The 23,007-nt window shown below is 39.5% G+C and overlaps 2 protein-coding genes across 3 annotated transcripts; one reads left to right on the top strand and one right to left on the bottom strand.

Annotated features, from left to right (window-relative positions):
- Positions 1 to 375: 375 nt before the first annotated feature.
- On the bottom strand, positions 376 to 4,936 carry LOC125145551. Its single transcript, XM_047818856.1, has 2 exons — positions 679 to 4,936; positions 376 to 481 (listed from the first exon to the last, which is right to left on the bottom strand). The coding sequence occupies exon 1, from the start codon at positions 4,542 to 4,544 to the stop codon at positions 2,424 to 2,426; it is 2,121 nt and encodes a 706-aa protein (XP_047674812.1). The 5' UTR covers positions 4,545 to 4,936; the 3' UTR covers positions 376 to 481; positions 679 to 2,423.
- A 7,111-nt stretch (positions 4,937 to 12,047) lies between these two features.
- On the top strand, positions 12,048 to 21,603 carry LOC113660586 (DLA class I histocompatibility antigen, A9/A9 alpha chain-like). Of its 2 annotated transcripts, XM_047818272.1 has the most exons (7): positions 12,048 to 12,354; positions 14,701 to 14,899; positions 15,222 to 15,467; positions 18,464 to 18,754; positions 19,368 to 19,664; positions 19,751 to 19,950; positions 20,137 to 21,603. In XM_047818272.1, the coding sequence occupies exons 3-7, from the start codon at positions 15,335 to 15,337 to the stop codon at positions 20,185 to 20,187; spliced, it is 972 nt and encodes a 323-aa protein (XP_047674228.1). In that variant the 5' UTR covers positions 12,048 to 12,354; positions 14,701 to 14,899; positions 15,222 to 15,334; the 3' UTR covers positions 20,188 to 21,603. The 2 variants fall into 2 exon arrangements, with proteins under 2 accessions (XP_047674228.1, XP_047674227.1); XM_047818271.1 differs by lacking the exon at positions 14,701 to 14,899.
- The last annotated feature ends 1,404 nt before the right edge of the window (positions 21,604 to 23,007 follow it).

Below are 23,007 nucleotides of genomic sequence, written 5' to 3'. Positions count from 1 at the left end.
AGAACGAGTTTTCAGGGACCATGATGATTTCCTGGCCCATTATGATGACTGGCTAATAAGCCGATTTAGATTCCCTAGAGCTGTGCTCTTAGATATATGCGTTGAATTGGGTCCAGTATTAGAGAGGGCAACATGCCGGAACCATGCCATCCAAGTCCAAATACAAGTCCTCACCACTCTGGGGTTCTTGGCAACCGGCTGTTTCCAGCGGGAATTGGCAGACAGGTAAAGTATTTATACAAAAAAAATAAGTAAACCTTTGTGTCTAAAACCTTTTCGCATATGAAATAATCCTATTGGAATCTATCATCTTACCCTATAGGTCTGGTATATCACAGCTGTTCCTGAGTGCCATAATATCTGTCGTTTTGAATGGTATGTAGCTGCACTGGTTCAATAAAATAATGTCCACGCATCGTACTGATGTCGTTTGAATTTATTTACACTCTCTCACGCGCTCTCCCTTCAGACACCGTGAAAACTACAAAAAATATAAACATACAACATTCAAATATACATCTCACAGTCATAATAAACATCCACAAATTACAATCCATTCATAATTAGTCCCAATCACATTACAATGCACAATACACTTATATACAACTTATATATATTACATCCTACATAACAGCACATGAACAACATTATAATATTTGACATGCTATTAACAGTTACCGTGTGCGCCTTTTGAACCACATGCAGATAAATGGTAATTATTTATGTCAGCATGTTAACATATGCATGTCATTGCTACGCTCTGACCCATAATTCCATAGTCCCGCGCAACACTAGCATCACGTGTGCATCACGTAGTTTTAAAGAAACATGCACATACTCTCTGAACATCACATACTACACTCCCAACCCTCTGTTTAAATTTTCATGCATTGAAACCAACTTATATTAATAACAAAGAACAGTTAACTGTCTTGCAGACATTTACACTCCCACCAATTACTTTGATTTATGAGAACTTTAAGCACAGGTTTGAATAAATCTAGTAATTCCAGAACCACATACCAGAAACAGTTATTTATCGAACTCTTACATACATTTAACGTTTCAAATATTCTACAATGTGTGAGTGTTTAAATTATTTCTAATGAAACACACTTTAGTTGTTTTCTATGAGTACAACTAACTTATGGATGGGACGTTCCAGAATGGAAAGGTTATTGTGTCTTTTACCCTCCTTTCCTAACTTTCTATCTCCTATTTGTATTGTGACCTTTCGCACCAATCCATCTTCATCTTTACAAACATCAAACACTCTTCCAAGCCTCCATTCATTGCGTGGAATCTCTTCCTCTTTGACAATAACAATATCTCCAATCCTCACATTCCGTTTTGGAGAATGCCAGCGTTGTCTGAAGGTGATATTTGCAAGATATTCTCTCCTCCATCTACACCAGAATTGCTCTGTAAGATATTGTACCCTGCGCCACCTTTTCCTGGCATACATATCTTCTGCTACAAATTTTCCTGGTGGAGGCAGTGGAACAGAAGCTTTCATGGTAAGTAAATGGTTTGGGGTAAGGGGCTCTAGGCTTTTTGGATCATTAAGTGAGTTGACGCTCAGTGGACGGCTGTTGATAATTGACATGGCTTCGTAGAAGAATGTTCTTAAAGAAGCATCATCTAGTCTGCCAGCACTTTGCGATAAGACCCAGCTTAGAACACTCCTAACGGTCCTGATCTGCCTTTCCCAAATACCACCCATATGACTGGCATCAGGCACATTCATTGTGAAGTCGCATTGTTTTTGGGCTAGGTAAGCAGTCAGTCTGTCTTTATCTACTTCCTTTAGTGCTCTTGACAGTTCATTTTTTGCCCCAACAAAATTTGAGCCTTGATCAGACCTGATTTCTCTCACAGCTCCACGAATAGCTATAAAACACCATAGGGCATTTATAAAGGCATCAGTTGTCAAGTCATCCAACATTTCAACGTGAACTGCTCTGGAGGAAAGACAGGTGAATATGAGACCATACCTCTTTTGCTCCTTGCGACCTTGTTTGGTGTAAAATGGCCCAAAACAATCGATTCCACAGTATGAGAAGGGTGGTGATGGTTCAGTACGATTAATAGGTAGATCCGCCATCCTTTGTGTTTCTGTTGGCCTGCGAGCTCTCCTGCAGGTAACACATTGTTTTATGTAGTTGGCTATGACTTTGCTGCCACCAATGACCCAGTAACCATTGGCTCTCAGTTCATTGAGAGTCTGCCCTCTGCCTTGATGCTGAGTTTTATCGTGACAGTAACCCAGGATTAAATGTGTGACCACACCTGCCTTAGGGAGGATCACTGGATGCTTCAAGTCCAGAGATAAGTTAGCTTTCTTTAGTCTCCCTCCCACCCTAAGGACACCATCTTGTAGCACTGGGTCAAGCTGGAACAATGGATGATTATTTGGCAGTTTGTCATGGCTCAGTATCCATATCCATTTCCTTTTTGAAAGCATCCCTTTGTGCTAGTTTAATGAGTACAATGCTGGCTTTCCTCAGGTCTTCAACATTTATGGGCTTTGGTATTTTGTCTCTTTTTGCTAGTAGCTGGATCCGAGCAACCACATTTAATGCTGCATGCCATTTTGAGAAACGATTAAATGTCTCCAAAAAATTGTCCTCTTGTATTACTTTGGTTTGCAGAACCTGTGTTTTGATTTCAGGATCTCCCAACAAGAGCTCTGGAGTTGACTTTGGCATGACGATCTCTCTTCTCCACAAGAACTTTGGTCCAGTAAGCCAGTCTGAATTAATCAACTCTGAAACACTGAGACCTCTGGATGCTTGATCCGCTGGATTTTGGTCTGTATCGATGTAGTTCCACTGTACAGGTTCTGATGCTTCTCTGATTCTTTGGACACGATTGGCAACGAAAACGTGAAACCTTCGGGCATCGTTATTGATGTAACCTAAGACTACTTTAGAATCAGTCCAAAAATATTCTTGATCAATTTTGAGCTCCAGTTCTTCTCTTAACATACTACTGACTGCTGAGGAGACCACTGCAGCTGTTAACTCGAGTCTAGGTATGGTAACAACCTTTGTGGGTGCAACCCTTGCTTTACCTATGACTAAAGAACAGTGCACCTTGTCTTCACTGAGCAATCGTATATATGTGCACTGACCGTACCCGTGGCTACTCGCATCGGAAAAGTGATGGAGTTCAATTCTCTGCACTCTTTCCAGATTTTGGGGAATGAAACACCTTGGGATCTGAAGTTTTTCCAGATTCTTTAGATCGTTTAACCAGCTTTCCCATTGAGGTCTTAACTCTCCAGGCAGCGGTTCATCCCATTCAATGCCTTTATGGCACATCTCCTGTAGTACTTTCTTTCCCTGCAGTAGAAAAGGGGCTAGAAATCCTAGAGGGTCAAACACAGAAGCCACAGTCGAAAGGATTCCTCGCCGTGTTGCTGGTTTCTCATCCAGAGCAACCTTGAAGGTGAAGGCATCACTACTCACACTCCACTTTACTCCCAACACAGTCTGGACAGGGAGGTTGTCATGACTGAGGTCCACATCCTGAACTCCACTAGCTCTTTCACTGTCAGGAATTGACTCCAGAACCTCTCTGTTGTTAGAGATGAACTTATGAAGATGCAATCTTCCTTTAGCACACACATTTTGTGCTTCCTTCACAAGGTTGATAGCTGTGTCCACATCTACGCTAGCAAGGCCATCATCAACATAGAAATTCTTCCTTATGAAGTTGGCTGCTGCAGGATACTCCTTTTCATTTTGGCTTGCGAGATACTTCATTCCATAATCTGCACAAGCAGGAGAGGATGTCGCTCCAAAAAGATGGACTTTCATACGATATTCCTTTGGCTCAGAATTCGTATCCCCATGTTCCCACCACAGGAACCGTAAGTAATCTCTATCCTCCTGGCTTACATGGAACCTGTGGAACATCTCAACATCACAGATGACTGCAATTGGGTATTTGCGGAATCTGCAAAGCACTCCTGTTAGGCCGTTGGTAAGATCAGGTCCAGATAGCAAATGATCATTTAGGGCTGTGCCATTATATTTGGCAGAGCAGTCGAACACAACCCTAATTTTGTTTGGCTTTCTAGGGTGATAGACACCTTGGTGAGGAATATACCACGTATTTCCTGCCCTGGGTGAGTGCTCAGCTCTCTCCGCATCACCATCCTCAAATACACCTTCCATAAATTTAATATAGTCATCCTTGAATTTGGGATCTTTATCAAGTCTTCCTTTCAGACGCTTCAGTCTTAGTAGAGCCAACCGCTTATTCTCTGGAAGCTGGGGGCATGTCTTAAAAGGTAGGGGCATTTCCAGGTGCCCATCTGCATTGTAGCATATTTTGTCATTCAGTAACTGCATAAACTGTATGTGACATCTTGTGATATGGTCTTTTTCCCAGGGCTTGTGTCTTTGAAGTCTGATTCTAGGGCTTTGATAACAGTGGCTGGTGTCAGTAGTGGAATTTCTTTGACGGATACACGATGGCACAGGCCTATAACCTCTGATGACTTCGCAACCCGTGGTGAGCTGCCAACAATGCTCCATCCCAGGTCCGTCTTAGTGGCATATGGCTCATCGTCACCTCCTATAATGACTTGTCGTGGAGCCAGTGCTCTGGAGCAGTCATAGCCTATTAAAATTCCGACCTTACAATCCATCAACTTTGGAATTTCTTGTGCTATTCGGTTCAGATGGTTCCACCTTCTGGCTGTTTCAGGGGTTGGAATGTGGGAACGCTAAAGAGGGATGAAATCTCTGGTATAGGCAGGTGGCAAGTTTACAAGACTTTGGGAGGAAAACCCCCTAACTCTAAGCCCACTAACTCTTTCACTCTGAATAATGGAATCTTTTCCCATCATTGTCGTTAGTTTTAGCTTGACAGGCTCTAAACTTGCTCCCACCTCTTCACATACCTCTTGATCCACAAAGGTGTTGCTACTCTGTGTGTCCAATAAAGCATACACTAGTATCTCCTTTTCAGGAGCTGTGGTAAAGAAATCCATACAAGCACTATCATAGATGTGCTCCCACCATCACCTCTGTCCACACAACAAGAAAGAGAAGAAGTTGTTTCTTCAGATTGCACTGCATGAGAAGATGTGTCTTCTATGGTAGAAGAACGGTCTTCGTGCAGTGGTGTTGGATGGTGCTTCGTACATATGGCACAAATAGCTTTACTCTTACAGTCCTTCGAGTTGTGTCCTCTCCTAAGACAGCCGAAGCAGAGGTTGTTGTCAAATATGAATCTTTTCTTGTCTTCTTCTGGCTTGTTAGCAAACCTTTGACATTTGTGGATAGAATGGTTTTCTCCACAGCACTTGCAAGGAACTGGGTTTGAACCTGAAGATGGGACATTTACTCTCTTAATTCCATTTGAGGTTCTTGTGTTATGTTCTACAGCACTGTAAGCTTTCATCTCTGCGTTTGACTTATCTGGTGCTTTCACATTTGTGATCAATGCATTAGCTCTTTGTCGTCTTACATCTCTAGTTGGTTTTTCATCAGGTGACTTCAAAGCACTAAACGATGTTACAGGGTTACATGCAATTTCTGCTTCTTGTGCCATAAACTCAGCAAACTCCTTGAAATTAGGGTATTCTTCTGTTTTTCTCAACTGCTTTGTCACATGGCGGTTCCAGCGTGAAGTCACCCAGTCTGGAAGTTTCTGCAACATCTTTTGATTTTCTTCACAGTCATTTAACACCTGAAGTCCTTTGACATATGGCATAGCGTTATTACATGCTGTGAGGAAATCACTGAATTGTCTCAATTTAACTGAGTCCTTTGAACCTATCTTTGGCCAGTTATTCAGTTTCTCTCTAAATGCCCGCTGAATCACAAAGGGGTGTCCGTATCTAGAATTCAGTGCGTCCCATGCCTGGTCATAAGCTTCATCATCCTTCCTAAAGAAGCTTCCTTCTAACACACATCGTGCTTCTCCACTGACATATTTTTGTAGGTAAAACAACCTATCAGCTGGATTTGTGCATCGTCTTTCAATCAATGCCTTGAAACTTGCGCTCCACTCTAAGAATTTAAGTGGATCCCCTGAGAAGACTGAGGGCTCGGGTGCTGGAAGTCTGGTGAGTACCATTGTGTCACGTAGGGCTTGTGCTAACGATGCATCATTGTTTGTATGGTTTGTTTGCACATTGTCATTGTTCTCACAAATCTGTTAATTTTTTATTTCCTTTTGAGAAACTGGAGGACGATAGGCTGCGTCACTGCTTGGTGATCTGCTTTGATTACTTGCTTCGCCTGAATCTGCTTCCGAGTATGCTTTGAGCTTAGCCGCTATTACTTGCAGATCTCGTTCATTTTCGAGTCTTTTAAGTTCTTGCCTTTGTGCAGCGATAGCCTCTTCCATCTTTATTTCAGCCTGCTTTGCTGTGAGCTGTGCAGCATACTCTGCTCTTTTTGTTATGATGCTTGGTTGTTCTGATGAACACCTTGAGTGGTCACTTTGAGCGGTAGATTTGGAAATTGAAGTCTCAAATATTGACTGGGCATACTCTTTGTCAAGCACCATATGAAGTCTAGCATTTTCTGCCTTAGCATCAAATTCCTCCATCCCTACTTCACTCATACGTACTTTCATTAGCCCCATTAAATCTGCGGTTACTGCCGTGCAGGTATCCATCTTTCTTCTAATGTCAGTGGAAGGTACTGACTGGGATCGAATATTTTCATACAGCTCTCTTATTTGCATTTCAAGCTTTTCTACAGCATCAAGCATGTCACATAAATCTTTGTCAGAGCACTCATCTTTGAGTTTGGTACGTGTGGTTTTAACTTGCTCTTTCCAGCTTCCATATAACTTAATGAATTTGTTCTCCTTCTGAGAAACCTCTTGTTGCTTAAGCTCCAGCATTTTTGGGGTTAATTTTCTATCCCGTGAGGACTTTCTAGGTTCTTTTTTCTTGGTAGTGACAGAGGTTGACTCTATTGCAATCTGGTGCATTTCTGTTGTGGTAAATTCTGCCTGAATGGACTCAATTTGTCCAGTAGGTTCCTCAACTTGTGATGTCTCTCTATGAACTGACATTGTTTATTCCGTCGTACTTTTCTGTCTGTAGAGAGTAATATATTACAGCAACGTTGCACTTGAAGCCTTAGTTGTAAAGGATATTTGCAAAACCGTAGTCTGACGCCCTCTCTTGGTGAATTAGTGTACTGTTTTTAACGTTGCCAGGAGCCAGCACTCCCGTCTTCTCTTAATCAGCAAACTAATGCTCCGCCCACACTCAGCGATAGTCTTCTCTTCGGATAACCGCCAATCTTCTCTTTGATTTCTTTGACTTTAATCTTTTTTGGCAATACCAGCGGTACGTTTTCACTGTAGCTGCACTGGTTCAATAAAATAATGTCCACGCATCGTACTGATGTCGTTTGAATTTATTTACACTCTCTCACGCGCTCTCCCTTCAGACACCGTGAAAACTACAAAAAATATAAACATATAACATTCAAATATACATCTCACAGTCATAATAAACATCCACAAATTACAATCCATTCATAATTAGTCCCAATCACATTACAATGCACAATACACTTATATACAACTTATATATATTACATCCTACACAACAGCACATGAACAACATTATAATATTTGACATGCTATTAACAGTTACCGTGTGCGCCTTTTGAACCACATGCAGATAAATGGTAATTATTTATGTCAGCATGTTAACATATGCATGTCATTGCTACGCTCTGACCCATAATTCCATAGTCCCGCGCAACACTAGCATCACGTGTGCATCACGTAGTTTTAAAGAAACATGCACACACTCTCTGAACATCACATACTACACTCCCAACCCTCTGTTTAAATTTTCATGCATTGAAACCAACTTATATTAATAACAAAGAACAGTTAACTGTCTTGCAGACATTTACATGGTATACTTAATATGGGTAGTCGATACATCAGGTGCCCCTACACTGTGCGAGAACAGGCCGAAATTAAAATGAAATTTTGCAGCAATGTCTGGTTTCCCAAATGTAATCGGCGCAATTGACTGCGCTCATGTTGCTATAAGGGCACCATCTGAAAATTAATTTGCTTATGTTAATAGAAAGCATGTGCATTCTATTAATGTGCAAATCATATGTGACTCCAACATGACCCTCACAAACATCGTGGCACGCTGGCCTGGTTCAACACATGATTCCTTTATCTTGAGACATAACAGTGTAGGGAACAGACTAAATGCAGGCGCAGCAGCTACGTGATGGCTGGCTTCTTGGTGAGTTTAACAATATTAAAACGTAGAAAATGTAACAATGTTGTTTTTAATATGATTATAACCTGCAGGCAACAGTGGCTACCCCTGAGACGCTGGGGTACCCCTGAGCCCCATTTTTAAACACAGAGCGCAGAGGAAATTCATTATAACGAGGTCCACTCTCGTGCCCGCGCAGTGATTTGCATTGACTATTAATGGGCGTGTACAGGCGGGATTTGAGGCTGGTGATCTGTGATTTATAAAGGGAACATTGCTTACAAGTGTGCGTACGCACGGTTTTATAAATCGGAATTTTTTTTTTTTGGCGTGCGCTATTTTTGGCTTTTGGGCGTACGTAAACTTTTAGTATGCTTTTAGCATTTCCTGGGGCTGGCTTAAGAACAACGTGGCCGCTCCTTTGAGTCCTGTTTCCCTCAAAATTTTTACAAAGTTTCCGTTGTGTTGAATCGTGACTTCTATCTGCTTTTCATTGATTTTCTGTTGGGATGTATTTATTTTGGTTTGGATTTCTTTCAGGAGCTGGGGGGTCCCACGGGTGAAATACCTTTTGGTGGTGCTGCTATTTCAACGTGTGCCGTGCGACATTCTTAAAGTGTACGAGTGTGTGCTCTGAGTTCACGGTGAGGTGTGTGTGGAAGTGTGCGTTTGGATAACTAGCCCTGGTGATCGCCTCGGTGGATAACCCCAGCCCTGTACGTAAATTGGTTGTTTAATATTTCTTTCATTTGATCGTTGTTATTTGTGTACTTGTCTGTCACTGGACTTTCTTAACAGTGAGGACTTTTTTTGTTGTTGCTTTTGTAATGTTGGTTTGAGCTGTTCGTAAGGGCTCTTTAGGACTGAGTATATTTTAAGTAAGTTTCTATTTTAATTGCAAGTATTCAATAAACGTTGTACTTTTTATACGATGCCCACGTTTCTTGCCTACACTTATTTTAACCTGAACCAGGCTGAACTCCTAGTCTCTCTGTCTCTGTGTGTGTGTCTCTGTGTGTGTGTGTGTGTGTGTGTGTGTGTGTGTGTGTGTGTGTGTGTTGATCATATCCTTAGCATCAGCACATCTAAAAATGAGCTCAGCATCCCTAAAGCTCTGACCCTAGAATCGCCCCTGGCAGAAACATACAAACATTGTCTAGAAATCGAATTTGAAAATGTTCCCAAAGATGCTGGGTTGCACTTGCTACAGGCGTTTCATTGTCAAAAAGCGCTTGGATGCAGCAGAGAAACGTGTCATACAGCATTCTGAAGTTCAAGATACTTACAAAGACCAGTCTGTGTCATCGAGTAGTAGTACCTCAACAACTGAATTTCCTAAAAAGAAACTTAAGTCCAGGACGGGGGTCCGCATTTTCAGTAATTTCAGACAACTTGGGCCAAAGTGTGCTACTTCTTTATTTTTCTGTGATTACACAGTGCCTACTTAAAATTTTGATGTATAATACATCACAGTTTTGTGTACACAATGTGTATGTTTAATTTTGCTTGGTGCCAATCCATGAAGTTGAAGCATATTTTCTAGAAATTTGCCATATTTTATGGTCTACATTCACATTTGAGTATTTAATGAACCGATACCTTTCTCAAATGTTTAGGTACATGTATAAAGGTCAGTTTGAGAGAGATTTTGTGTTGCAAAAATGAAAAAAAGTTATAAGTAAAACCAGCAGCATACGATTTTAGTGTTTTTAAATTCACAATTATACCCATTTATGTATCGTGACAAAAAACTCAGAGAACCGAGAAGAAGACAGAAGACGAGAACCTTTAACATTAAGTCAAAAAGGGTGTTGTCTATGCAAAAATGCATGCGTGGGAACAAAAATCACTTTCTAGCCACTTTTTCCTAGTTCACCTTATGGCCTATTACAGTTTTTTACAATCGCTATGACAGTTTTTCCAATACATTTAACAATATTAACTATATTAACTCTTAACACGGTTAGCACAACATCCGTCTTTGTAGGCTATACAACTAACACATTTCTTTTTGCTTTGATACAAAATACATACAGTTAATACAGATAAGAGAGAAAATAAGATCAAATAAGAGCTACTATCATTGACCATGTCATAAACCATAAGCTATCATACAGATAGCTGGTGAATGACACAGTGGCATCCATTGTCCATATTTTCAGAGAAACCAACAGGTAGGATATTGCTTCTCCTACAGCAAAGTGTAAATAAGTTTACCATTTACTGTATTAGAATGACTGTATGCCTCTGGTCTCTAATATGTAACTGTATTTTGTCCCTCTAAGCCAAGGGTGTCAAACTCTGGTAATTATACTGGTGTAATTATATTTGGCCCGCGAGTTCATATCAAATCCCAGAATGCCTTGCCACTGTATTGACGCGTAGTAACGAACAGCAAGCGCCCCTCATTCTCAGCTGACAGTCGTAAACAACCATGTTACAGTCACATCGGGCAAGTCAATTTCATAGATATCTATACACTAGATATGGCCTTGGGGTCCAAAAATGCGTCAAAACCGCCACCATCTTTGTACGGTGTTCTTGTACTTTAAATGCATGGACGATGCCGGACTTCTGTGCTGCGTTTGGTTGTTCAAATGAAATAAATATAAAAACCAGATAGCAAGGGATTACATTACACAAGTGAGAATGTGTTTTATGATATTGAATGTTACGAAATTATATTTCTGGTTACATTGGTTTGTTTTAGTCCTTGATTAACGACCACAGCTAATCCATGCTAGTTACCCATTAGTTTTTGACAGGAAATCCGACAATGTTTGTAGATTCCGAAGCTCTTAATAAGGACATTAAAAATTGACCCATGCTTTCTTTGCTTAAAGGTGAAAAGACCCAACTTTATGTATGTTCTGTATGATTCCCTCGTCTGTCAAACATATTTTATTAGATTGTCCTGGACTTGCTCTTTTAGCAGAAAGCAGAATGCTCTTTTATCAAGTTACTTCACTTAAAGACATATTTAATGACATTATGCCTGAAAAGGTTTTGGATTTTTTTTTATCGTATGTTAATTAAAAAAGAAAATTGTATAATATGACTTGCTGTTTATATTTGTTTTGCTTTTATTATATTTATATGATATTTGTGTTTTTGTAATTGAATTTTTGCCATGAAAATAGCTTTTGATCGCTGACATGGCATTAAATAAAATAATCTGCATCTGAATCTGTGTGTAGATTCCCAAGTGACAAACAGATACGTCAGACATGGACAAGTTGCAGGGACACTAAACACTTTTTTTTTAAATGGATAATTCAGCTGACAGTCCTGGAAGGATGTCACCATTTAGCTTGGCAGTTCAGCCTCAAAGTCAAACTTTGTTGTTGTTGTTTTTTTTTTTTTGTTTGTTTTTTTTTTTTGGTTTATGTGACTTTATTACATACTTATTTAATGTGGCAAAAGTATTGCGGGAAAGGATTATCTTAATATCAAAACCTTACATTTTCACTGGACTTAATGGTAAATGACCTTTGGAACGAACCAAAAAAAACTAGAAATCGCATTCATGACGATTTATGGTGGTTTTATTTCTTTGCCTACATTGACGCTAATGCATTAAGAGGAGAGGGTCCCCCGTACCAAGATGGCGGCTCTATTGACGCATTCGCTCCTATACAAGGCGACATCTAGTGTGTGTATATATCTATGAAAGCGTCATCCACCTCCGACTTCCGGTTATTAGCGACAGCTGACAGTCAAATGTGATTGGTTGCAACTACGTTGGACGATACTGATTGGCTGCCACGAAATAGTAGGTCCCTCCTCGTATGGCAGGACTTCTTGCTGCCATTGGACCTCCAGAAACACGGCCACTTTACCGCCATATTTAGTGAATGTACTGTCGAAACCTCGGCACTTTAATCAAAATGAATTATGAAAATATGAGTATGAAAATGAAAATATGAAAATGAAATGATGTCGCTATGAAAATATGAGTTTTATACTTTTTTTATTATTTCTCGTTAAACGCGGTGACGAACATTTTTATGAGTGAAACTGTTTATTTCTGTTCGGTTAAAGTCTGCACTGTAAAATGGAGTACAGCAGCGCTGTATCTAATGTTTTGCTTTTACTCACATTTTCTGTTCATCTTTATGCAGCAGGTAAGTTTAGAAATATACGTTATTAAATAATTATAAAGTTATATTCTGTAAATGTTGGTCAGTAGAAACAGCAGACTGAATATAAGCTGTGGGTCTCATTTTACTCTTAAGTTTAATATTAAACAGAAATGTTTTTATCTGTGTCTTTACATGAAATTACAAAAACACAGCGGTAACGTGCAATAATAATAATAGTAATAATAACACTAACAAATGTTCAAGATGAAACAGTTCAGTCTGTTATTTTATGAAATAGTTGACACTTGTTTGTAACCGTTAGGTGCATAAAGTCCTGCACGTCGCGCTTATGTAAACTCCGCCATGAGAGAGGAACGTGACCAGTCCTGGGTTTGGTGGATTGAGGAAGTTCTGTAAACTCTGTAAACCAGCGGTATCCAATCTTATCGGGAAAGGGCCGGTGTGAGTTCAGGTTTTCATTCCAAGCAGACGCCACACCAATGAAAATTAGAACGAAAACCTGCACCCACACCGGCCCTTTGTGGATAAGGTTGGACACCGCTGCTGTAAACTCTGCTAGTGTAAATGGCTTACAGCCTTCTCAGCAGTCTTCACTTCCCACTGTTGATGTTTATGGTCCATCACAATAGTTTTTGACTTTGTGTGTGTGTGTATATGTTTGTATGTATGTGTGTATGTATGTATGTATGTATATATATATATATATATATATATATATATATATATATATATATATATATATATATATAGTATGTATACATACAATATATATATGTATACATACATACATACATACATACATATATATAAAAAGAAGAAAGAAAGTGACGTGACATACGGCTAAGTACGGTGACCCATACTCAGAATTCGTTCTCTGCATTTGACCCACCCACACACAGCAGTGAACACACACACACCGTGAACACACACCCGGAGCTGTGGGCCCGAGACTCGAACCCACAACCTTAGGGTTACAAGTCAGACTTTCTAACCATTAGGCCATGACTTGCCATATATTCGCATATTTGTACCAGACATATGTAACAATAATGTTAAACTAAACTATTGAAAACAAAGAGATAGTTTGTGCCCCACTCTCCACTAATAATAATAATAATATTTGCATTTCTCATGTGGTAAATGTAAATCCTTAATAATCATTTGGGGTACATTTTATACATTTCAACTCTTTACTCACTGAAAAGGGAGTTAGGCAGATTATCTGTTCACGAATATAAAGGACAGACCTGTTTGTCTTGTGTGCTAACGGAGCTAGCGTGTCTTTAACGAAAGAATATAACATAAGAAGATACTATGAAAAGAAACATTATGAGAAGTATAAGGACCTGGACATAAAGCAGAAGCTCCAGAAGGCGGAGGAGATGAAAAAAAGTCTGGTTTCCCGGCAGATTATGTTCAGGAAAGCAAAATCAAAAAGTGAAGCTGCTGTAAAGCGTTATTGTGGCAGCAGAGATTGCAAAATCTGCCCGGCCCTTTAACGAGGGAGAGTTTGTCAAAAAGTGTATGGTCAAAGATTGCGAAATGAACAAAACTGATGTGTCTTTTATTTCAAATTTAATTTCTTATGTGCATATAATATCAAGCTCTGGTTATTCCAAATCCTGTGTTTAAGCAAAACTAAAGTTTGTTTCCATATGAAAAAGGTTGAACATTACATATCAGTTGCGGTTAATTTTTCAGTAAATATTCAGTTTGGCCTGTGACTTTCTCAGTTTTATATTTTGGCCCACTGTGAATTTGAGTTTAACACCCCTGCTCTAGATGTTATGGAGGTTAATGACTGCACCATGATCTGGTGCTCCCTGTACAGCCTAGTGATGTTTTACTTTATTTAAATAATATTTTAGTTAATTTTTTTTAAATTTATATACAATTTTGTCCGATGATGTCAGTAAATTCATGATGAAAGAATTTTTAATGTCTCAAAAACTGTTGCCATGGAAATGTAATGAATCAGTGTGATGGGCCTTGTTAGGACACAGGAAGTCAGATTATACACCAATTCTTCTCAGTATCCTTATATATATTTAATTATTTTTATTTATTTAAAAATATTCTTTATTTATAATTGATGTGTCTAATGAGATTAGTGATTGATCATCATAATACTCTCTTTGGCAAGAGGATGTGACCTTTATAACAAGCCTTTTAATACACTACAAAGAAGATTAAATTAGATTTTTTAATTTAGATTCATATCCCTTATAATCAGCAGGATGTAAAGACATTCATGATGTTCAATTCCAGCAGAACTGCATGTATTCTGAACAGTTTCATACGGTGTGACCCAGAGTTCACATGTATGGTCAGGGATGAGATATAATCACATCTCTGTGTTCATTTTAGGTCAAGTCAAGAAGCTTTTATTGTCATTTCAATTATATATACCTGATGCAGTACATCATGAAATGAAACAACGTTTCTCCAGGACCCTGGTGCTGCAAATACTGTTATAGCGCCACGAACTGGTGACTGGATATGAAGAGTCTAAATCAAACCTTACAGAAATGTTACTATGAGTCCTGAACAGATTCAGACCCTTCAGGTTTTACACATTTCATTGCATTATAGGTTTAATTAAAATGGCTTAAATTGATTGTTTTATTAAAATGGCTTAAATTAATCCATAATGACTAACACTGACCATGTTTTTACACTTTAGTCAAATTTATTCAGTTCAAATAATCAACTCTTACAGTTATTTTCACCTGATAACTGTGTTTGTGTGTGTGTATCAGGTGTGCCTTATTAATTCACTAATTGTTGGTGATTTCTTTCTGAATTTTGTAGAATTTAGAATTTAATTTAGAATTTATCCAAAAATAGTTTTGTCACATATGTTAAAAAATGTATTTAATCCTTTACAGATACACACTCTCTGCAGTTCTTCTACACCGCTGTCACACCAGAAATAAATATCACTGCTGTTGGTCTGCTGGATGGAGAACAGTTTGTGTACTACAACAGTAGCATCAAGAAGATGATCTATAAGACAGAGTGGATAAAGATCACTGCTGATGATAAAGATTACTGGAACAGACAAACAGAACATCATCGGTATCAACTCCAAAACACTGTGGATACAGTGATGAAAAGCTTGAATCAAACTGAAGGTGAAACTCAGAGCTTTAATCACTAACTAACTGTGAAACCTTTGATGAATGGTTAACCTATGGGACCGGAGTACTGAAAAATAAGCAAATAAACCTCAAAACCTTACTCCAATTCCACCTTCCTCCAGCAGGAGGCACAAAAGCTTTACTGAAACAGCAGAGTGAATCCTTGTTACAGACCAAACACACAAACAATTAGAAGAAATGTCATCTGTAGCTTAGCAAAAACACAAACAAAAGCTACTCAGAAATAACAACTGGTATAGATTAACTTAGACAATGTTCCTAAATCTGTGCCTTTGTCAGTGTTACCTACCCAACATTTTGTAGACTTGATGAAAATTACCAAATGATGAAAATATCAATTAGATTCTACTCAATGTTGTCACCTGTATGACTGATTGCTCCTGTAGAACAATGAGCTCACACATTGTGTGACAGGAAAACACATAGTATCAGACACATAGTGTCCTGAAGAGCTGTGTGTGATTCTGTAAGATGTTCAGTAAAGTTCAGCTTATTTCATCTTCATGGTATCTTAAGTATGTAACCTAGTGAGCCAGCATTAATGTATTCAATGTTAGAGATTAACACCAAGAATCAACATTTTAGATGCTGTTATATACAGTTAGGTCCAAGTACAGTATATTTGGACACAGGCAGAATTTTCATACTTTTGGCTATGTATGCCACCAGAATAAAATGTAAATTAAAAAAAACAAGATGCATTTGAAGAGCAGACATTCAGCTTTAATTAAAGGGGTTGAATAAAAATATCAAGTAAAAGGTTCAGAAACCCATTTTCAGGTGCTCAAATGTAATTGGTAACTGGGTTTCCTCCTTTCTGATGCTTTACCAGGCCTATACTGCAGCTGTCTTCAGTTGATGTTTGTTCGTTGGTCTTTCTTCCTTTAATTTTGCAGTGAAATACATGTTCAATCGAGTTGAGATCAGGTGATTGACTCGGGCATTGCAGAATATTCCATTTCTTTTCCTTAAAAAACTCCTGGGTTGCTTTTTCAGTATGTTTTGGATCATTGTCCATCTGTACTGTGAAATGCCCTCCGATCAACTTTGCTGCATTTGGCTTAATCTGGGCAGACAGTATATTCCTATATGCTTCAGAATTCATCCGGCTCCTTCTGTCTTCTGTCACATCATCAATAAAAACCAGTGACCCAGTGGCACTGGAAGCCATGCATGCCCATGCCATTACACTGCCTCCGCTATGTTTTACAGATGACGTTGTATGCTTTGGATCATGAGCTGTTCCAAACCTCCTCCATACTTTTCTCTTCCTGTCATTTGGGTAAAGGTTGTTCTTAGTTTCCTCAGTCCAAAAATCCTGGTCAGGCTTTTTTAGATGCTTTTTGGCAAGTCTAATCTGGCCTTTCTATTCTTGAGGGTTATGAATGTTTTGCACCTTGTGGTTAAACCTTTTGTATTTGCTCTTGTGAAGTCTTCTCTTGATTGTAGGCTTTGACAATGACACCCCTGCCTCCTGGAGAGTGTCCTTCACTTGGCTGGATGTTGTGAATGGGTTTTGCTTTACCATGGAGAGGATCCTGCGATCATCTACTACTGTTGTCTTCCGTGGACGGCCAGGCCTTTTTATGTTGCTGAGCTCACCATTACATTCTTTTTTTCTTAGAATGTACCAAACTGTTGATCTTGCCTCTCCTAATGTTCCTGCTATCTATCTGATGGATTTGTTTTGTTTTCGAAGCCTAATGGTGGACTGTTTGACTTGCAAGGAGAGCTCCTTTGAACGCATGATGAATACCACACTTAGAATGAAACCCAGACTTTTTACCTTCTTAATTGATGAAGAAATAATGAAGGAATAGCCTACACCTATCCATGAAACAGCTTTTGATTCAATTTTCCAATTACTTTTGGTCCCTTGAAAGGGGGGGGGGGGGGTGGCTACTGAGCTGTAATTCCTAGACCCTTCCTCCATCCATCTATCATCTATCTTCTACCACTTATCCAGGGCCGGGTCACGGGGGGCAGCAGTCTAAGCAGGAACGCCCAGACTTCCCTCTCCCCAGACACTTCCTCCAGCTCTCCCGGGGGAATACCAAAGCGTTCCCAGGCCAGCCGAGAGACATAGTCCCTCCAGCGTATCCTAGGTCTTTCCCAGGGCCTCCTCCCGGTTGGACATGCCCGGAAGGCCCCCCCAGGGAGACGTCCAGGAGGCATCCGGAACAGATGCACGAGCCACCTCAGCTGACTCCTCTCGGTGTGGAGGATCACCGGCTCTACCCTGAGCTCCTCCTGTGTGACCGAGCTCCTCACCTTGTCTCTAAGGGAGCGCCCAGCCACCCTACGGAGGAAACTCATTTCGGCCGCCTGTATCCAGGATCTCGTCCTTTCGGTCATGACAAAAAGCTCATGACCATAGGTGAGGGTAGGAACGTAGATCGACTGGTAAATAGAGAGCTTTGTCTTGCGGCTCAGCTCTTTCTTCACCACAACAGACCGGTATATCGACCGCATCACTGCAATAGATACACCGATCCTCCTGTTGATCTCCCGCTCCATTCTTCCCTCACTCATGAACAAGTACCCTTCCTCCAATTTGTATTTAAATACCCTCAAATTAAACCTGAGAGACTGCACGTTCAGCCCAATATACATAACCAACTATAGCCTGAATATGTTTTGATAAATACCTTTAAAAAAAAAATTGTGCCTCTGTCCAAATATATATGGAGCTAACTGTATATCTGTATCTGAGATTCCAGTGGAAAAATCTGTAATAACCAGTAATAAAGTCTCAGCAATATCAGAGTCAGAATCAGCTTTATTGTCAATTCTGTTATATGTCCAGGACATACAGAGGATTGAAATTGTGTTTCATTCAGTCTTATGGTGCAGCAACAAGAAAAATACAACAACTGAAAAAACAACAATATGCTTAAATGTGGAAATTAAACAAATTTTATTTTAGCAGCTTTTAATTTCTCTGTGTGTGTGTGTGTGTGCGCGCGCAGGTGATCATACACTCCAGTGGATGTTTGGCTGTGGGCTTGATAACGGCACTGTTAGAGGATACAGTCAGTACCGTTATGATGGAGAAGATTTCATCAGTCTGTATCTGAACTGGTGCCAGGAACTTGGATGCCGAACCTGGACTGCAGCTAATGAGAAAGCAGAGATCTTTATAAACAAGTGGGATCCTAAAGGAGAAAAGGCTAGATACTGGATGGACTACCTGCAATTCAACTGTATTGATCAGTTACAGAAGTTTGTGAATCACAGCAGAGAGACTCTAGAGAGGAAAGGTAAAGTGTGTGACCTGCTCTGTTACTGTAACTACAGCTGTTACTCACACACACCTCAAAACACACACACACAGAGCACACACTCCAAAATACTCTTTCATCCTTCACAACACACAATGATTGTAAACACACTTCACAACACACATTTGACTAATAACACACTCCTTTAGTATTAACACTCACTTTGATGGTGACATTGTCAGATTTATAATTTAATGTCTAATGTCTCACACTGTGCGATTTTGGCCATAATTTCGAAAATCCTAAAAGATTTCTAGAATCCTAGAGTAAACTCGGTCGTCTTTGATTGCTGATTTTATTAGCAAACAAAATTAATGCTACAAATTGCTTTTTGTTTGCTGATACCTGCCATTTTAGTGAGAGAATGCAGGACTGATCGTGTCATGGATTGATGACATAAAAATCCGGACAAGTCTTCTTGTGTGTGTCCAAATTTTATGTGTCCTGACTGTCTGACAGAATGATAACCGAGATCCTACAATGTGACATGGGGATTATTTTTGTACAGCAACAATCATGAAGGGTTTTGAAAAAAGGCACAGTGTGAGCCTGGCTTAAGAGTTTTAATATTTCTTCCTGTGTGTCTTTGCAGTTCATTCTGAGATGTCAGTGTTCCAGAAACACTCGCCTTCTCCAGAGGTGATGTGTCACGCTACAGGTTTCTTCCCCAAAGCAGTGATGATCTCCTGGAGGAAGGACGGAGAGGACGTGCATGATAACGTAGAGCACAGAGTGTCATTAATAAACCAGGATGGAAGCTTCCAAAAGAGAAGCTTTCTGAATGTCTCAGCTGAGGATCTGCAGAAACACAACTACACCTGTGTGATTCAGCACAGTAGCTTGGAGAAGGAGTTAGTGCTGAATGTGAACAAGCAATCAAACACAAACGGTCAGAAACACTGTCCTATAAAACTACACAGTAAAAACTAATTTACTGATGCAGCAGATAATAAAGACTATGTGCTGATTTAACAGGTTCGGGATCAGATGGAGGATCAGATGAAGGATCAGGTGGAGGATCAGGTAGAGGGAATATTGGTATCATTGTTGCTGCAGTCGTCACTCTCCTTGTTCTCGTTGCTGTTGTTGGAGTGTTCATCTGGAAGAAGAGAAGTTCTGGTGCAGAAAATCCCCATGAAGTTCAACAGAATGGAACTGAGATGCATCCCTTAAATGTGTGTGAAAGTACATATTTTGATATTTGTAATACATTTAATATATTTACAGTTTAATTTAGAGAAGCAGTATTGACTGTTCTCAGCTCACTGAATTTATATTGAGTGGAACGTTGGTTGTTTCCTGAAGATCAGTTACAGAAGACAGTTTGTTTAATAAGTGTCTGATCATCATCTGTCTTTTAGACTCCACACAGTGACGTTAAGTCCAAACCAGGAAGTAAACCTCCACACTGAAGAGTGATTTCCTGTCCAGGTCTTCCTCTACTGAAGCTTCTATTCAGGATGTGAAGAGTGAATACAGACATCTTTCATATGGGTTTAACTCCGACTCGAGTGTAATGCTTATTTTCAGTCTTTATCAGAACCTATGGACTTTATCAGGAGGAGGGGATTTATTACTGTTGATAAAAGTACAAGCTTAAAGACAAAGAAAGAGAAAGAACAGAAGTGTAAGGGCAGCAGCTGAGTCACTACCACAGCTTTATTTTTTAAATGAAACTACTGATTGTACAGTGCAGAGGAAGGAGTTCAGAGAATCCCTGCAACAGTCAGTAAATGTACAGTAAACATGCTGTACTCCATATTAGTCAGAGACTAAATCAGATGATGTGTTTTGTGAAGGACTGGAGGCCTAGGAAGGTTTTTTAACACACATTTATTATTAGATTTTCTTCAAGCCAACATCCAGATCCATGTAATGTTTCTTCTGTGTTTGGGTTTGTTTATTTTTGGGGTTTAATTTAGAGTCCAGTGGGTTTTAATGTGGTGTTACATCAATTAGAAGAATCTTAACAAAAACAACAAAGATTGCTAATAAAACTGGACACATTTTCACAAATCCTTCAGTAACTGAAGTCAGCAGCTACTCTTAGACATATGATGAGCTTCTTAAAGGAGATTTCTGTTCTTTCTCAGTGTGGAAAACATGACCTACAGGTACAGAGGAATAATACAGTAATTACTGTAATAATCTGTATTAATTTTGTTTATACTCACAGTTGTGAGTGATTTTTTTTTTGGCAGTGTTTTCCTCAATGAAGGATATTTTGATACCTTTTTGTAATTTCTTGTCTTTTAAGCTTTTGAGATTATGTACCATATGTAGCATTTTTAGCAAAGTTATTTTTATTGCTTTTTATCATGGATTATTTAATGCCTTTTTTAACTGTTTGAAATGTGATGTGTTTACTGAAACTAAATGCAATATGAGTCACTTTGCACTTTTGTAAACTTAAATGTATCAAGAATGATATATTTATGTATTGCTACATAGGACATATTTTATAACAATGTGTGTGTGCAAAAGTGTGTACGTTTGAGAGCAAAAGTATTAAAATACCCGGTAACTTGAAACATTGGTACAATTAGAGGGTGTTTTTTCTTAGAGGAAAGAGCTATCTGTGATTGACAGGAAACAGAGGTTAGCCCCTCCCACCCTGACAGCACAGACAATACTGCTCCAAACTCAAATTGTTTTATTTTTTTAAGCTCACAAACTCAAACCTGGGACACACACTTTTGTACTCAACTGGAAATATAAATCACCTACCTTCAAGCTGTTTACTTACCAAGTATGTATGTTTTTTATTTAATATATATTTTTGGTAAATTTCCTGATGAACTTGAAAATAAAAATTACACTACACTTTTCCCAGTGAGTCCATTTCATTAACAAAGATTGCATACCAAAGGTGTGTGTGTCTGTGTGTGCGCTTTAATGAACCTGCACAAGAAACAGCATTTGGTGAACAGTTTGGTTGTGTAACATGGAATCTGCACAGAACCTCTTACATCACTTCTCTCCTTGAAACAAACAGAGAAATAAATAATAATATAAATGTCTTGACTGAAAGTTATTTAACAAATTAATTAGTCACATCATCATCATAACTATGGTACATTAGATTAGATTACATTATAAAATAAGTCTTGTCTTCGTGCACTGCCATAGACATTCAGAATAGATCATCTAAGTCTACTAAAGGCAGTAGAGTGTTTTTGTATTTAGCTCCTAAACTTTGGAATAGTCTTCCTGATAGTGTTCGTGGCTCAGACACACTTTCTCAGTATAAATGTAGATTAAAAACTCATCTCTTTAGTCAGGCATACACCTAATACGTCCCATAATTTTGTGCTCTAATACATCTGACCAAATGCATATTATCACCTAGTATGTTATGAACAGCAGATATGTTAATCCCTCTCCACTGCTTCTCTCTTTTTACCCATCCTGAGGCATCCAGAAATTGTACCAGCTCCGATTGTCTTCCGTTCCATGAAGATTTTGGACCTCCACTGAGATGAGGCCAACCATGCGAGGATCCTGAGGCATCTAGAGATTTACCAGCTCTAGTTTGTGGTCTTTGAGGACAACAATCTCCTCATCAGTACAACATTTATCAGACTGTATATTTATAATCACACCCCCCTAGTGTCACCCGAATGCTGTGAACATTGCCGCCTCTCTACCGGATGAGCTACATAACTTTTATGCTTGTTTCGAGGCTCACAACCCCGCCCACACAGAGAGCGCTCCCGTGGCTGCTGCAGAAGATGTGAGTGCACTCTCTGTCTCTGTCGCGGATGTAACCCGATCCTTCCGAAGGGTAAACATCCGCAAGGCTGCGGGTCCTGATGGCATCCCAGGTCGTGTGCTCCGAGCATGTGCATCCCAACTGGCCGGTGTGTTCACAGACATTTTCAACCTCTCCCTGTGTCTGTCTGTGGTTCCATCATGTTTCAATAAATCCACCATTGTGCCCATACCAAAGAAAAACAAAATCACATGCCTAAATGACTGGAGGCCAGTTGCTCTCACACCCATCTTCAGTAAGTGCTTTGAGAAACTCATCAGAGAATACATCTGCCTTGTACTGCCTGCCTCACTACCGCTACAGTTTGCATACCGCAGCAACCGTTCCACAGACGATGCTATCGCTTTCACCCTACACACTGCTCTCTCCCACCTGGAAAATAAGAACACCTATGTGAGAATGCTGTCTGTGGACTACAGCTCAGCATTTAACACCATAGTTCCTGCCACACTTGTTGCGA

This window comes from Tachysurus fulvidraco, chromosome 9 (genome assembly GCF_022655615.1).
Source record: "Tachysurus fulvidraco isolate hzauxx_2018 chromosome 9, HZAU_PFXX_2.0, whole genome shotgun sequence".
Classification (NCBI taxonomy): Eukaryota; Metazoa; Chordata; class Actinopteri; order Siluriformes; family Bagridae; genus Tachysurus; species Tachysurus fulvidraco.
The sequence above is the reverse complement of the archived record's forward strand: the minus strand, read 5'-3'. Positions and strand labels throughout refer to the sequence as shown.

Bases quoted from the DNA above. Each gene is read 5' to 3' on its own strand.
- LOC125145551 (XM_047818856.1), bottom strand. From the start codon at position 4,544: ATGGAGCATTGTTGGCAGCTCACCACGGGTTGCGAAGTCATCAGAGGT.
- LOC113660586 (XM_047818271.1), top strand. From the start codon at position 12,285: ATGGAGTACAGCAGCGCTGTATCTAATGTTTTGCTTTTACTCACATTT. The intron at 12,355-15,221 runs GTAAGTTTAGAA...AATCCTTTACAG, and splicing joins TGTTCATCTTTATGCAGCAG to ATACACACTCTCTGCAGTTC. The intron at 18,755-19,367 runs GTAAAGTGTGTG...GTGTCTTTGCAG, and splicing joins AGAGACTCTAGAGAGGAAAG to TTCATTCTGAGATGTCAGTG.